Source organism: Clarias gariepinus, chromosome 7 (genome assembly GCF_024256425.1).
Source record: "Clarias gariepinus isolate MV-2021 ecotype Netherlands chromosome 7, CGAR_prim_01v2, whole genome shotgun sequence".
Classification (NCBI taxonomy): domain Eukaryota; kingdom Metazoa; phylum Chordata; class Actinopteri; order Siluriformes; family Clariidae; genus Clarias; species Clarias gariepinus.
In genome coordinates, this window is record NC_071106.1 from 26731952 (window position 1) to 26748296 (window position 16345).

General features: G+C 39.5%; 1 protein-coding gene across 1 annotated transcript in view; it reads right to left on the reverse strand.

Annotated features, from left to right (window-relative positions):
* Window positions 1–16345, reverse strand: part of rasa2 (RAS p21 protein activator 2) — a 49480-nt gene that overhangs the window by 11372 nt on the left and 21763 nt on the right. The window contains exons 5-14 of the mRNA XM_053501209.1: window positions 13453–13529; window positions 12878–12961; window positions 7368–7440; window positions 6830–6903; window positions 3869–3970; window positions 1679–1832; window positions 980–1128; window positions 546–660; window positions 389–463; window positions 154–277 (exon numbers count right to left, since the gene is read on the reverse strand). Coding sequence (XP_053357184.1) covers window positions 154–277; window positions 389–463; window positions 546–660; window positions 980–1128; window positions 1679–1832; window positions 3869–3970; window positions 6830–6903; window positions 7368–7440; window positions 12878–12961; window positions 13453–13529 — 1027 coding nt within the window. The remainder of the gene's footprint in view (window positions 1–153; window positions 278–388; window positions 464–545; window positions 661–979; window positions 1129–1678; window positions 1833–3868; window positions 3971–6829; window positions 6904–7367; window positions 7441–12877; window positions 12962–13452; window positions 13530–16345) is intronic.

Consider the following 16345-nt stretch of genomic DNA (forward strand, 5'->3'; position numbering starts at 1 on the left):
ATCGGATATGGTGGTCCCTGGTGATTTCTGCCCCTAATAGTTTATCACACGATCGATCTTATATAGTTTATACACTTGCTCAGTCCTATATTCAATATTTATTTTTGTGGGAGGTTATGATGTATTCTCTCTCTCTCTGTATGTGATACTCACTGGGAAAGCGGTCAGAGGCGAGCTGCCGTAGTGATCGGAACACGTCACACATAAGAGGCGGACAACTCGCACTCGATTCCGTAATGGACGAGAACACCTTCTGAACATAAACCTGCAGATTTTCCTACACACATACACATAAATTTAACAAAACCATAAATCACAAGTAAAAATAAATAAACAAATAAGTAAAAACAGTGTGTATGTAAGAGTGTGAGGGTGGACAAGTGCTAACCTTGTTGACCTCAACATTATCTCCTTCCTTCAGTTTGATTGGATCAATTTCACAGGTTTTATTGGATTCGCAAATCTTTAACAAATAAGGAAAGAATTAATATCGCATGCTCTTATGTAAGTCTCCTTAAAAAACAGCGCCCTCCTATCGGTATTACCTCATCTAACACAGGCTTCAGTGTGATGTTCAGATAATTTCGCCCGACCATCTTCATCATATCATCGATACATCGTGTGGCCAGAGAATTTCCACGGAAGATGGTGTTGGCCTCTCTACAAGAGGAAGAAGACACGGAGAAAAGGGCAGTCTGAAATGTGTGTCTATAAATCAGGAATCAATTCATACACTTCATACATCAATTTGGGTTCAAATCCCAGCACTGTTAAACTGCTCTAGATAGGTCAGTAAGCAAGACTTAACTGTCGGCTTAATTGTATCCTGTACCAAATGTACTTAAAAAAATTAATAAATAAATCGACCAAATAAACAAATGTATCGCAGTATGTGTTACTCTATACTATGCAAGATATTACAGTAGATCAGAATATGTGTAAGGATATATGTTTGTCTCTGTGTATGTGTAGGACTCACTGTGTGTTCTCCAGCTCTAAGGCAGCAATAGCCATAAGAAAAGGCAGCAGTCGGTTGTGATGAAGTAAAAGGCGCACTACAGGCAACGAGGCTTCAGATCGATCTCTACACACGTCCCCCAGAATATGAGCAGCTGATGCTGAGATTGGCTACACAGAGAGAGAGAGAGAAAGAACATTAGAGAGAACATTTAAGTTATAGTTTTTTTTGGGGAGGGATTTTCCCCTGATTTTCTCCCTGATTTCGTCGTGTCCAATTCCTCCCCGTCACTAGGGGGCTCCCACATTAAGGCTACTACTACCACTCAGTCGGGAGGGCCAAAGACTATCACGTGTTTCCTCTGAACCACGTGACGGCAGCCGACCGCATCTTTTCGAGCTACTCGCACATGCACCGCTGGAGGCGGTGTAACACACTCGGAGGACAGCGCTATCCGCTCCTTCTGCTCACAGATGCCCCTGATTGGCTGTAGAGCCGTGATTGATGTGGGAGCACTAAGTACCTCTCATCCCTCCCCTCTGAGAGAGCTCGGCCAATCAGCTCTCTCTAGACCTCCGGCTGCGGGAGGAGTTACGGCTTTTGAAGAGATATGGGGCAAGATTTTTTTTAAAACATAAATCCTTATATGTTTTTTATCATCTCCTGTGTCTTGAGCTAATTTATACTGTAGCAGGTGTCATCTGTGTGTGTGTGTGTTACCTGTACATCAGGTGATTTGAGCAGTAGGTTTCTCAGGTTAATGTAGCTGTTTGATGGCAGCACGTTGTCCTCAGTGTAACACACGTTCAAACGCAAGGAGCCAAGATCATCAGGCTTACACTTCACACCATTACCTCTTGGCTGGAGGAGATACCTGCAAGCACACATGTTCAGAGTTTAGCTGCTCTAATCCTCCCAGCCCATCAAAGTTGAGCTATTCTTATTCTAAATCTAAAAATACCAAGACCTAGATTTGTGCTTCAAAGTTTAAAAGATATTAAATGAAATTGCTGGGTTGTCCAGCACCTCATCAACTTCGAACATTTATTTATTATTAAATAACTTGTGTAATAGGCTCCCGTGGGGTGTAATGGAAATGCGTTCATAGCGGCACAAGCAATCATGGGTGTCTGTAGGCTCACACGAACGGAATGTGCGCTGTCCTCTAGTGTGTCTAAGAGGTGTCAAGTGTCTCGGAGGAAGCGTGCAATAGTCCACGCCCTCCCAGGTTGCTAGCTGATGTTGATGGGGAAGTGGCGGGGGAAAGTTCACACTACTAAAGGGAGAAAAATACATTTTAATTAACTATGTCTATGGTCACCTGCAGAGCACTAGTTCTGAAAATAATCTGTGGAGAGGTAGCATAAAATGCAAATTTGGGCATTTTATGGCATTCACTAACCTGACAATCAACCAGAGTTAAAAACTGTACTGCAGCCAGCCAGTAGAGGGCATCAGAGAGACTTTGGCTTTACTTCTGAAGCCTTGTTGCTAAATCATGAATCATATGATCGCTCATTACAACCTCGTTAAGCATAATCACATATAGGAACAGAAGACTTGTAAAACCTACAACAGCAGAATACCACATCAAGCCCCACTCCACTCCCCCCATGCCTGTCAGCCACAAAAAAAGGAATCTGAGGCTACAGTGGGCAGAAGTTCACCCAAACTGGGCAGTTAGAAACTGGAACAAGACACGTCAGTGCTTTTTCCTGTTTTTTTTATTATTATTTTCTTATTTATATATATACCATTAGTGCTGCCATTAATTTATAAAACTGTAACTGTGATTAAACATGTTTTTGATTAACAAGTTTCATGTTGTGTGCAATGGTTGCATCATTTTCAAAGATACACACACACACACATATATACATATATATACATGCAGATTATATTCAGAAAAAAGTGTTCTGCAGGTGACCATAGACATAGTTAATTTTAATTTATTTTTCTCCCTTTAGTATATTCGCAGCCTTTATCACAGCTTCACTGTAAATGTGCCTGTTGCTTCCCTGGATAACTGGCTCCCTGTCATACAATAATTAGAGTGAAAGAGATTTTAATACAGTTTTGAAATAAAAGAGGATTAAGAGAGGTGTGGCATATGCACGGATCTGTAAATAAGGGACTGTTAGAAGAGATAATGTCTCCATGCAGCTTAAAATGGATTATGATTATCAGCGCATGATTGCATGATTTATTGCTCAGATTTTTTTGTACTCAAATTCTAATCTCATTTTATACACAACATTTATGAATACAGGCCAATGAGAGTACTGTTTCTCTTATTTGCACAACCAATTAGCTTTTAGCTCACACACACACACACACACACACCCTTGCACATTTGCACACACGGTGCAACTTCTGAATCAGCAGCAGAAAGGAAGCAGCTTGCTTTGGAAAGTGTGTCTTTGTGTGTGTGTGTGTGTGTGTGTGTGTGTGTGTGTGTGTGAGTGTGTGTGAGTGTGTGTGTGTTCTCTGCTGCCTACATATTGAAGTTTAACCATGTACCAGACTCAATGGCCTCATTCAAAACACGCAGATCAGTATCAACAAGTTCCCTTATCTCTTGCTCTCTCAAACACACACGCACACACATACACACACGCACACACACACACAATATTTACAAAACACTACCAGCAGGACTCAGTTTAAAGTGGCTTGAGGACACAGAGGACACAAGCCGGAAGAGTCTGCCCCAAAACACACACACACACACACACACACACATTCAGCCCATTCAAAGAGTATAGAGCTGAATCCGGATGATTGGACAGATAAGCTGAGAGCTGACTGGTTGAGCAGATAAGAGCAGCTGCAAGCTGATTGGTTTTATCGTGCACCTTCATCTGGTCATGAGCAGAGCGAGTGTGTGTGTGTGTGTGTGTGTGTTCATACCAAGCTTTGTGTATGACGTCATTTCTCAGGATCTTCAGCGACACTCTCGTTTCACCCAGAAAAACATCCTGAGCCAGATTCCCGTTATTCCATAACTCCACCCTGTGAGACAAACAGAAAGAGAGAGAGACATAAGAGAGCACATAAGTTTCATCATCACACACACACACACAGCACGCTATTTTAGTGAGGACCTAGCACTGATATGTGACGCCGACACCTAAATCTCACCCTAACTGTGAAGTAAGGAAACCCTTAGCACCACCCAATTCCCAATTCCTCTCACACGTCCACACAAAGAGTGCTTTAGAACAAGAAAAAGAGGACACTAATTCAATGTAATTTAAACAGAAAGAAATAGAGAGAGAGAGAGAGAGAGAGAGAGAGAGACTAATCTGATCTCTTCCATCAACACTTACTGTTTGGACGTAGCTTAGATTTTGCTTTAAACACACTGTACCTATAACAATGTCGATGTTGCTGCCCTCTAGTGACAACTGTCTGAACTTGACCATGCATGGAGGGGAAATGTGACTAACGTTCAGTTCTTTCCAGACGAAACAGGTGCTCTTATGTCTTACATATACTGTATGTGCGTTCTCTATGCAACTACAAGTAACAATAAACTTCCTGTGTCTCTCTTACCCACAGGGCACCACTTTCACTTTTGATTTAAATGAGATGATGTTACGTGGCTTGTTAATATCGAGACACATCTACCTAATTTACGATGTATATACACGATGTAAACACTGTCTAAATATGAGGCATAAACAACCTGTGGCCAAAGGTGGACGCCAGTGCTGCCAACAAGACTAATTTGTATGCCTCCATTTACACTTACAAATATACTCCAAAAAGTTATTGAAGAAAAACTTTTTCAGACATTTGACTTCAACCATGACCTTGACTGGATGATTGCTCTAATCTTATAACTTCATGTAGCATTTACATAAAAAAGCTCCAACCCTTCAATTACCCATTTTTAAGATATAATTAATAGTCGACCGAGTTTTTCTGCTATTATTACTCTTCAGTATTTGTAATAATAATGAGCAATTAAACACAACCTTAACTGAGAAAAAATTTACATTAAACCACAGTATCATTATTATTGTTTTGCTCATGTGTACAAAATGATTCCTTGTGCTCCCAGAAATACTCTTTCACAATTCGATTCCTGTAATATCCCTGTGACATCAGGGAAGAACAAACTGCATAGCTGTGATTCAGTACATTCAGATCATCCACTGATTTCATTTTACTGCCACACAACGTTGCTCAGCCTAGACCTGTCCAACTGAAGCAACCCCGGATCATAAGACTGCCTCCAGAGGCTTGTACAGAAACCACCATGCATGATTACTCTGGAATCGGGTCAATCAGGACTGACCATGACCTTTTTCTATCGCTCTGACATCTAGTCTTTATGCTCCCTAGCAAATTAATGCATTTTATGTGTAACAAGTGGATTTCTTATGGCCATGCTGCTAATCCTGTGAGCTCACACTGTGTGTGTGGAAATGCTCTTACCATGCTTATTAAACATAGCTGCAATTTCTACTGTCGATTTTCTCCAATATAACTTCACCAAGCGTTTAAGTGATCTCTGAGCATGGGCATTGGTGCTTTTTTTTTTATACTATACAATTTCTTTCACAAAGATAAAGGTTTAGCACTTCTTCCAGATTTTAATCTTTAAAACTTACAGTAAGTGACATGGATCCATGCCAGCGACACAGTATTGATCAATGAATTTGGATTTGTCATTTTACCGCCACCAGAATAAAGGGAAATGATTTTGCAAAAAAAATGTTCCCTCATCAGATGCTCGTTGTTAAGTTTTGGACGAGCCCCAAATCGCTAAGTGAAAAATGGGATTAAAGAAAGAATTATTGCTTACAATACACATAATCAAGCATGATGTGTCTGGAGTTGTCTATTTTAAGAGCATATTTAAGCTTTTGGCCGGGTCCCCTGTGTCACGTACCTCATGTACTACAAAAGAACCAGTTATTAACATGTAAGTCATAGAGGGACACAGAGACAGACAAATAGCAGAAAACACATTAGCATTTTCCGGTTAGACACAAGCGTTCCAGGTGACACAAGCTATTTGCGTGTCTATTCTGGACACGTGCCACAGGAAGTGTTACCATATAAGGAATCAGGAAGCGTAGAGAGGGGATTGTTTCATGGACACAGAGACATGGGAAAGTTTACACAATATCAGAAAACCTTACACTCGTATTACTATTTTTGGTCATAGGAACAACCGAAAACAACCATGAAACGTGATCTTAAGTGTCTGTGCTATTTCTTTGCATATGTGACCTTTTTTCTTTTTTTTCTCAGTTATGTTTGTATTAGTTGGTTGAAATTAAATAAAATGAATTTCATCAGAAAAAAAATTTATTTGCTGGAAAAAAAAAATGTTCCGAGTGTTAAGGGTTACTAACGTGTTAGTTTTAACCCAATTCCAGTCAGTTTAAAGTTTTCTTATTGTGATGCAGGCCAATAAAATTGAACAATATGACAGTCACTTTTTTTGGCCAGGCAGTGTGTTTATCAAAGGCTTATTATATGAGTTGTACAATAACTGTTGACATTCAGTAGAAACCTCAGGAAGCTTATTGCCTCATAAAGACTTTATGAGTTGGTAAAAATCATTGACTTTTTTTGTCCTGAGACTAAAATTTAAGTTTAATTCAATTTTATTTGCATAATGATTATAACAGTGAACATTGTCACCAATCAGCTTTAAAGAAATACAAATTCATGAAAAAATCTTTTGTTAATTTTACTCACCACAAAAATGAGTTAAATACCTGGCCAACATATTAAAGTTTTTAATACATTTGTTTTTACTTTATGGCTTCATAAAAAGCTGATCCGTCACTTGTAGACATTTCTAACAACGGTTAAATTAGTCAGAGGAAAGAAATGAAAAGAGAAGCTCACTTGATCTCTAGTTTCTCAATATCCTCATCTTCTACCTGGAAGTTCTTCCTGTTGTAGTTGCTTGGCCTGGAAACCTGCGACACACACACACAGACGCACAAACACACTCATTGGTGTAATAAGAATTAGGCAGTGTATTAGGGATCTAATGAGTGTGTAGTCCCAGTGAGTGTGTGTTAGGCTAAAGTTGTAGACTGTTAACACCACTGTAGCACCCATCATGTCAACATTAGCTAGCAACCTGGAGTTCAGTTTCATCAACACTGAGTGCTTCAGTGGGAACATTTCACAATTTCTCCTAAAATATTTGAAACAATTTAAACTAGTTTTCAGCATACTTCACAAAAACCATTGCGAGTAGAGAGTCTACAGCTGTAACACACTTTGTGCTCTGGGTTGGACTGATCACAGAAGCAGAGGAAGAGGAAAAAGAAGGAGTTCATGATTAAACGTAGACGGAGGATGGGGGGGGGTGTATAAATGGTAATAAAATGTTTGTGTTGTGTAATAAAATGACAAACACTGCATGTCTGTTTACCTCAAAATAAATCGTCTCATCAAAGTGAGGGTCACTGGTTTTCTTCTTCACCTTTGTCTTCCTCTGATCAGACCTACATACATACAAGAGAGAGGGAGAATGAGAGTGAGACAAGGAAAAACAGAGAGAGAGACGACAGTGGAGGTGAAGTGAGACTATAATGTAGGCTGTGTCATATACTCAGGCTTTATTTACCACATGTCTGTTACACAGTTTCCATAAACACACACACGCACACACTTATACACCAGCGTAACTGGCACCAACCGTGTGTGTTATGGAAAGTCTCATCCCTGTCTGTAACAAGTGTAAACAGGGCAGCACGAGGAAGACATCAACGGTCACCTTCTGCCTGTGTGTGTATGTGTGTGTGTGTGTGTGTTGGGGGGGGCGTAGTGTCATGACGAATTCCCAATATAAATGGTGCAGTGACAAAGTATTTAGTAAAGCAGTACACAGTTTGAGACACAGCTTTTTGTATTCACAACTCCTGACTACTTACTATTACAAATGCCTTGAGGGGAACAAAACTATCTAAAATATAACCTCTGGCTTAAGGAAAAAACATCACTGTGCGATAATGTGTGCTTACACAACATCAGGTATGTTTCCAGGGATATTGGGTGCATCTAGCTGCTAACTTGCAAGCCAAAACATAGAGATTAACCCATAAGACCTGGTCATTACTAGTGTTGTTGTTTATTTCTTTTCTATATATATATTGTATTATCTAATCTTTATGTTTTGTTGTACAGTCTATCACAAATACTGAGCAGGAAAACACCAGGCAAACCTACTTTCACCTCATATAACCGGGTCTAAAATATCAGATCTCATCAGCAACTCCTGTTACTCATTATCCCGCTATCATGAGTTCTCCAGCATAACAACATCTCCACTGGGTTCCACTACCATCTTCATCCTGAGTTTCAGGGATTAGGAGGCTTAGGTAAATGATTTACTATTAATTTTATAATTGATGTTAAAATTTCAACAGAGTAAAAATCTATTAATAGTTGAGATGTTTGTATTTTAAAGTATTTCTCTGTAGCTCATATTTATTAATTTGTTTATCACAAGTAGGTGCACTTGCAGTTCAGGCAATACGCAGGACGATGTAAACTCTGAGGCCACTTCATTAATGGAAATATCTCATCAGCCAATCATATGTTACAACTCAGTGCATTCAGGCATGTATACTTGGTCTAAGACGATCTGCTGAATTTTAAACAAAGCATGAGAATGGTCAAGAATGTTGATTTTGTACGACTATGAATGTGGCATGTTGTTGTTGCAAAATACACTGGTCTGATTATTTCCAAAACTGCTGATCTACCGAAATTTTCAGGCATAACCTTCTCTAGGGTGTTCAGAAAATGGTCTGAAAAGGGGAAAATATCCAGTGAGTAGCAGTTCTCTAGACAAAAATGCCTCGTTGATGCCAGTGGTCTGAGGAGAAGTGGCCAGACTTGTTAAAGCTGATTGAAAGACCGCCGTGAGTAAAATCTCATTACAACTGAAATGTCAAAGGGCAACTCTGAACGCACAACATGTTGAACCTTGAAGCTGATGAGCTACAGCAGCAGAAGACCACACCGGGCGCCACTCCTGTCAGCTAAGAACAGGTTACAATATGCATGACCTCACCAAAACTGGACAACAGAAGACAGGAAAACCATTGCCTGGTTTGATGGGTTTGATTTCTGCTGCAACTTATGGGTGGTAGGGTCAAATTTTGGCATTAAAACAGGAAAGCATGGGTCCATCCTGGCTTGTATCAATAGTACAGGCTGTTTCTGGGTTGTACTTGTGTACTGGATTTGTTTTCAAAACACTTTGGGCACCTTAATACCAAATGAACATTGTTTAAATGCCGAGCATAGCTGAGAATTGTTGCTGACCAACACGCCATGTCACAAAGCTAAAATGATCTTAAGCGTACAACCTGAACATGACTATGAGTTCACTGTACTCAAATGGCCTCGGCAGTCAACAGATCTCTATCCAGTAGAGCACATTGGAGATGTGATGGAACTGGAGATTTGCATCATGGAAGTACAACCGACAAATTAGCAAGTGTGTGATGCTATGCTGCAAATACAGACCAAAATCTATAAGGAACGTTTTCAGCACCTTGTTGAAGACACAAGACACAAGCAACATTTTCAAAAACTTTACTGTTTTTTTTTCTGTAATTCGTCTTACATAACTGCTTTGTTGGGACTCTGGCATTAGGACTGTTTAAAAGAAATCCTAAGAAAATAAGCTGTCTTGAATCAATAAATAATTAATAATTAAAGGATTATTGATTGTTAACTTTTTCAACTATTGGTTAACAAAATGTGTGAAATTGCCCGAGGCTAAATGAGCTGCATAGAACCTATAAAGGCTTCTCAAACTAATTAGAGAACAGATACATCCCTCAGGTATATAGCTAAAAACTCCACCAGTTCTCAAGATATTTGCCTTTTATAGTATAATACCTGACACTTTCACTCTCTCACCCCCATTTGCTCACAGTCTGTTTTTCTCTTGCTTCTGTGTGACTCTCTCCACTTACCATGCACCCAAACTCCTTGCATGCCTGATGTTGGGGGTAACCACACCTGACATACAATTTCCTGCCAATTCTACCATGACCCTTAGAACGACTGTAATCTGTTATTACTTTATTATATAAAGGCTACACCCAGCAACTGAACATCAAATCATAAAATATTTTTTTCTTAGCTCACTCATTAATCATGTTTTAACAAAAAAAAAAATGCCAAAAACTTCAGCAACACTCCATAAAATGGTGAATAGTCAAGTACCTGTGCTAACAATGCCACATATCAATATAGCTTGAAATAAAAAATACAATTAAAAAGACCACTATTACCAAAAAAAAACCAACATGAAATATGATATAGACACTCATCAAGTGTGATCTTATTTGTTGGATGGATATTATTTGTGTATTTGTACCCTGCACATCATGCTATCAGGTCACATAAAAACTACTGAACTAATTTTAATCGTGTATTAATTAATGGTATGTATTTTAATGGATTTCACGTGTATTTAGCCGAGCTTGAAGTAACATGGCTTTGTTTCTTTGCAATCGGTCCATGGGAAGAGAAGATATGCTAAGTTGAATTTGAAATAGAAATATATATATATATATATATATATATATATATATATATATATATATATATATATATATATACACACACACAGGTCCTTCTCAAAAAATTAGCATATTGTGATAAAGTTCATTATTTTCTGTAATTTACTGATAAACATTAGACTTTCATATATTTTAGATTCATTACACACAACTGAAGTAGTTCAAGCCTTTTAATTATTTTAATATTGATGATTTTGGCATACAGCTCATGAAAACCCAAAATTCCTATCTCAAAAAATTAGCATATCATGAAAAGGTTCTCTAAACGAGCTATTAACCTAATCATCTGAATCAACTAATTAACACCTGCAAAAGATTCCTGAGGCTTTTAAAAACTCCCAGCCTGGTTCATTACTTAAAACCGCAATCATGGGTAAAACTGCCGACCTGACTGCTGTCCAGAAGGCCATCATTGACACCCTCAAGCAAGAGGGTAAGACACAGAAAGAAATTTCTGAATGAATAGGCTGTTCCCAGAGTGCTGTATCAAGGCACCTCAGTGGGAAGTCTGTGGGAAGGAAAAAGTGTGGCAGAAAACGCTGCACAACGAGAAGTGGTGACTGGACGCTGAGGAAGATTGTGGAGAAGGACCGATTCCAGACCTTGGGGGACCTGCGAAAGCAGTGGACTGAGTCTGGAGTAGAAACATCCAGAGCCACCGTGTACAGGCGTGTGCAGGAAATGGGCTACAGGTGCCGCATTCCCCAGGTCAAGCCACTTTTGAACCAGAAACAGCGGCAGAAGCGCCTGACCTGGGCTACAGAGAAGCAGCACTGGACTGTTGCTCAGTGGTCCAAAGTACTTTTTTCAGATGTAAGCAAATTTTGCATGTCGGTCGGAAATCAAGGTGCCAGAGTCTGGAGGAAGACTGGGGAGAGGGAAATGCCAAAATGCCTGAAGTCTAGTGTCAAGTACCCACAGTCAGTGATGGTCTGGGGTGCTATGTCAGCTGCTGGTGTTGGTCCACTGTGTTTTATCAAGGGCAGGGTCAATGCAGCTAGCTATTAGGAGATTTTGGAGCACTTCATGCTTCCATCTGCTGAAAAGCTTTATGGAGATGAAGATTTCATTTTTCAGCACGACCTGGCACCTGCTCACAGTGCCAAATCCACTGGTAAATGGTTTACTGACCATTGTATTACTGTGCTCAATTGGCCTGCCAACTCTCCTGACCTAAACCCCATAGAGAATCTGTGGGATATTGTAAAGAGAAAGTTGAGAGACGCAAGACCCAACACTCTGTATGAGCTTAAGGCCGCTATCAAAGCATCCTGGGCCTCCATAACACCTCAGCAGTGCCACAGGCTGACTGCCTCCATGCCACGCTGCATTGAAGCCGTCATTTCTGCAAAAGGATTCCCGACCAAGTATTGAGTGCATAACTGCACATAATTATTTGAAGGTTGACTTTGTTTGTATTAAAAACACTTTTCTTTTATTGGTCGGATGAAATATGCTAATTTTTTGAGATAGGAATTTTGGGTTTTCATGAGCTGTATGACAAAATCATTAATATTAAAACAATTAAAAGGCTTGAACTACTTTAGTTGTGTAACTTTATCACAATATGCTAATTTTTTAAAAAGGACCTGTATATATATATATAAAATGTACAGCAATAAATTTTGTATTAAAATATTTATACATTTATACATTATTTATATTTTTTATATTTAAGTTTTTCTTTTTCTGAAGTGTGCAAACATTTTTAAGCTGACTTTATGTAAAGTTTCATTAAATGACCATGTCAACAGAGCTACATAAATTAAATGAATTAAACTGAACTGAATCCAAAATTCCAGGCTGCCTTCTTCCGTTGCTCCATGAAACAGTACGATACTCATGTCCCCATGGGCACCCTGACCACTCCATGGCTATGTAGACAAAAATGCAACAAGCTGTGACGCACTGTGTCCTCTAACACCTTTCTATCAGAGTCAGCATGAACCTTTTCAGTATTTTGTGCAACATATGTGTGATAGGACCAGATGGGCTAGCCTTTGCTTCCTGTGTGCATCAGTAAGCCTTGGGCACCCATCACTCAGTCACAGGTTCACTGGTTGTCCTTCTTTGGAGCACTTTTAATACCTACTTATCACTGCATACCAGGGACACCCTACAAGACCTGAGCGGAAGGGATGAGAACAGTTTGGTCTCTCAGATCCTTACGCCCGCCTATTTTTGCTGCCTCCAACCAATCAACCTCAAGAACTAACTGGTTACTTGCTGCCAAAGATATCCCAACACTTGACAGATGCCAAAGTAACAAGATAATCAATGTTATTTACTTCACACCTCAGTGGTAAATTGTGTGTGTGTGTGTGTGTGTGTAAATTACCTCGCAGGGCCGATGAGTGTTACGGAAGCGTAAGAGTCACAGGCCTGCCCACCGATTAACGGTAAACCCTGGCACTCGATTATCCTGCAAACACACACACACAAACTGTTATTACACAATCATTATCAAAGCCTTACAAATTGTGCCATTTTTAATCTGTGATAAAGAGGTGTGAATAATGTACGACATCACTTCCTGTAAGCACCGTGTGTGTTTTAATGTGTGAAAGGAAACAAGAGCGATATAGACACAGAGAGACAGGCAAAGTGACACCTATAGAGACAGGCAGAAAGACAGAGAGGTATATACAGTGAATGATATACAAGACAGGGTGTGCGTGTGTGTCTCTGTATGGGTGTGTGTGTGTGTGTGTTACACACACTAACAGTGAAGCTAAAACAGAACCACAATTGCAGCAGGAGGAGAGCAAGTCAGACTTCCTGTTTTGGTGGCATCACTTCCTCTTTCATAACACCCTCTCTCTTTCTCACACACACACACACACAAACACACACACACACACACACACACACACACACACACACACACACACACACACACACATGCTGACTCACCTGACCTGCAGGCGCGAAGAGACAGGCCCGTTATCTGTGATCACTTCATTAAGCCTCATCTCTAGATGAACCTTCCCCTAAAAAAAAATTGAAAACACACACACACACACACACATATGTATATTTATAATGAAATTTCTGTGAGAAACTTCCATTGACTCATTAAAACAAATCTTTGAGCTCTTATATCCTACTTTTTATGTGTGTGTGTGTGTGTGTGTGTGTGTGTGAGAGAGAGAGAGAGAGAGAGAGAGAGAGAGAGAGAGAGAGAGAGATGTTTGATCTGACAGATAACACACTTGCAGTATTAAAACCACTGTATATGTATGTACAAATACCAACATGGCATGTGTCTTTGTTGTGTGTAAAAGCTCATTCTAGCAAGTAAAAAAAAAAAAATATGGCTGCATTTGCCATTTTGAACTGATAACCAATATGACCACACACACACGCACGCATACACACACACACACACACACACACACACACACACACACACACACACACACACACACACACACACACACACATTTTGCAACACTAGCTAAGTATGGATAGGTTTACTGAACAAACTAAACAGGGCAAGTCAGCTCTCTCACATACATGGCTTTGCTCTGGTCAATACTTTAAACTGAATGTTAAACAAATAAATAAATTAAATAAATTAAATAAACACACAAAAGTAAAAAAAAAGTGTCCAACATGTACAATTCCCTCTGCGTCCATGTGATATGAACATCCTCGCACACGCACGCACACTCATCATGACTACAACTTTTTCCATCCTCATTGCTGCTGAAGGGTGAAGTATGTACTGAACACAAAATACACTTTGCACACACACACACACATGCACACACAAGGGAAATGGAGCAGAACAGCGCTTTTTTAACTCGACATACACATGTATTTAATTGGCTCACACATTGATGATGAACAGCCAGGATGTGATCTGATGGTCTAAAACCTAAAATGAGTACCAGTGACTAACCGCACATAAGTAAAAGAGACCGTGTGTGTGTGTGTGTGTGTGTGTGTTTTTACTTAACTGAGACTGAATTATCTCAAATGTATTATTTAATTGTTAGCTTCAGTTCACACAATTATACACACATTAAAAAATCCTTTGTTAACGTTTCCTGGTAATGGTTTTTCTGGGAAGAGTTTCTTCTACTTGCTTTCTGGATTTCTTCACAACCTTCCCAGGTATTCCTGGCCTCTTGTTCATTCTCTATACCCGGTCACTGACTTTTCCTGGACAGCTTCCTTTAGGTAACCTCATGGGTATGGCATATTCTTTCCATTTGAAATCTTTTTATGCAATGTTGCTTAGTGGAATGTTTTTATAATCAAACTCTGAATGCTAGTTTTTTTTTTTTTCCATCACTTCGTTCTGGATGTGTTTTGATAGCTCCCGGCCCTCCGCGATGCTGGTTGTTTAGGGATGTTCTAGAACATGCTCTGGGTTCTTCCAGGAAAGGGTGTACTTATATTGAGATGACATGGCATTTTTAATTACACTGTTGAAATAGAATTGCGAGTTATATAATAAACGGGAATCCTCCCTGTGCTTCCACAGTCAAAAGACATGCAGATTAGGGTAAATGGTGTTTGCCCGTAATGTGTGTGTGTGGATTTGTGTGGAGGGATTGGCATCCTGTTCAAGCTGTACCCTGCCTTGTGCCCTAAGCCTCCTAGAATAGCCTCCAGGTCCCCCGCTATCTTCTACAGGATAAGCGGTATAGAAAATAAATGAAAAAATATAACTATACAATGCTCTGGGATACCTGTATGTATTGCTTTGTGTCCCGACCAAGCAATCTGATTGGACGAGAGGCATTTCACCAGCTGTGATAATGGACGGTAACTTTTATTAAAATTTAAGCGTCACATATACATGCCACTAACACAACATGGGTCAACTGCCGGTGTGGTTTAACTTCAAACTGTGCATTTTTTTTTTCCGGATATGTCAGGTAAAACAAAAGTCATCATTGCTTTTATAAAGGGTCGATTTTACCACAGCCGTAATATGGGAATGACGTCTTAAAATTGTAGAAATGCAGAACTCTAAAAAATGAGCATATTATTATTTGTTCATAGAAACAACCGGAAATAATGATCATGTGTATCTGTGTTATTTATTTGCCTATGTGACACATTTTTTATTTTTTTCTCCCAGTTATGTTTGGGTATCTTTAGTAAAAATGAATTAAAATTCAGTTAATTACATTGCCTATTCTGTAAAGGAAAAAAGTGATGTGTTGCTCTAAATTGCCCTATATATGTAAAAAAAAAAAAAAAAAAACCCTGACTGGAGAAGAGAGCAGCTGCCGGCCTAAATCCCACATTGTCCCGGGAGTACTTTCAGCAAGAACACAATCTGCTAATGTTATGTCACCTTAAACATCACTTTGTCTACTTATTAACTGCTTCGTCATTCTGAATTGCCTGAATGAACCATCCACATCTAGGAGTTAGCTCCTCCAGTTGTAAAAGTATATGTGTTGGCGGAGCAAAATACCTGGTTAAATAAACACAAGCACACACACAAACACACACACACACACTCCTTCATACAGTTAATGCAAACACCGATTAGCCTAATAGCCATGTCTTTGGAGGACACCAGAGCACCTGGAGGAGACCTCACAAGCACAAGGTGAAACTCAACGTACTGTACGTACAGTATACCTGTGGTGGAAACTCTCAGCCCTGGATGTACGATGCCACAGTGCTAACTACTATGTGCCTCCACCAAGCAAATCATACTACACTATGTGTAGAACTATTGTATAAAAGCAATATCACACTCGAGATACTGTTATTGTATGTACATTATGTATAAATAACCACGTCATCTATACCGTTTCTCACTGTTATGGGCTACAAA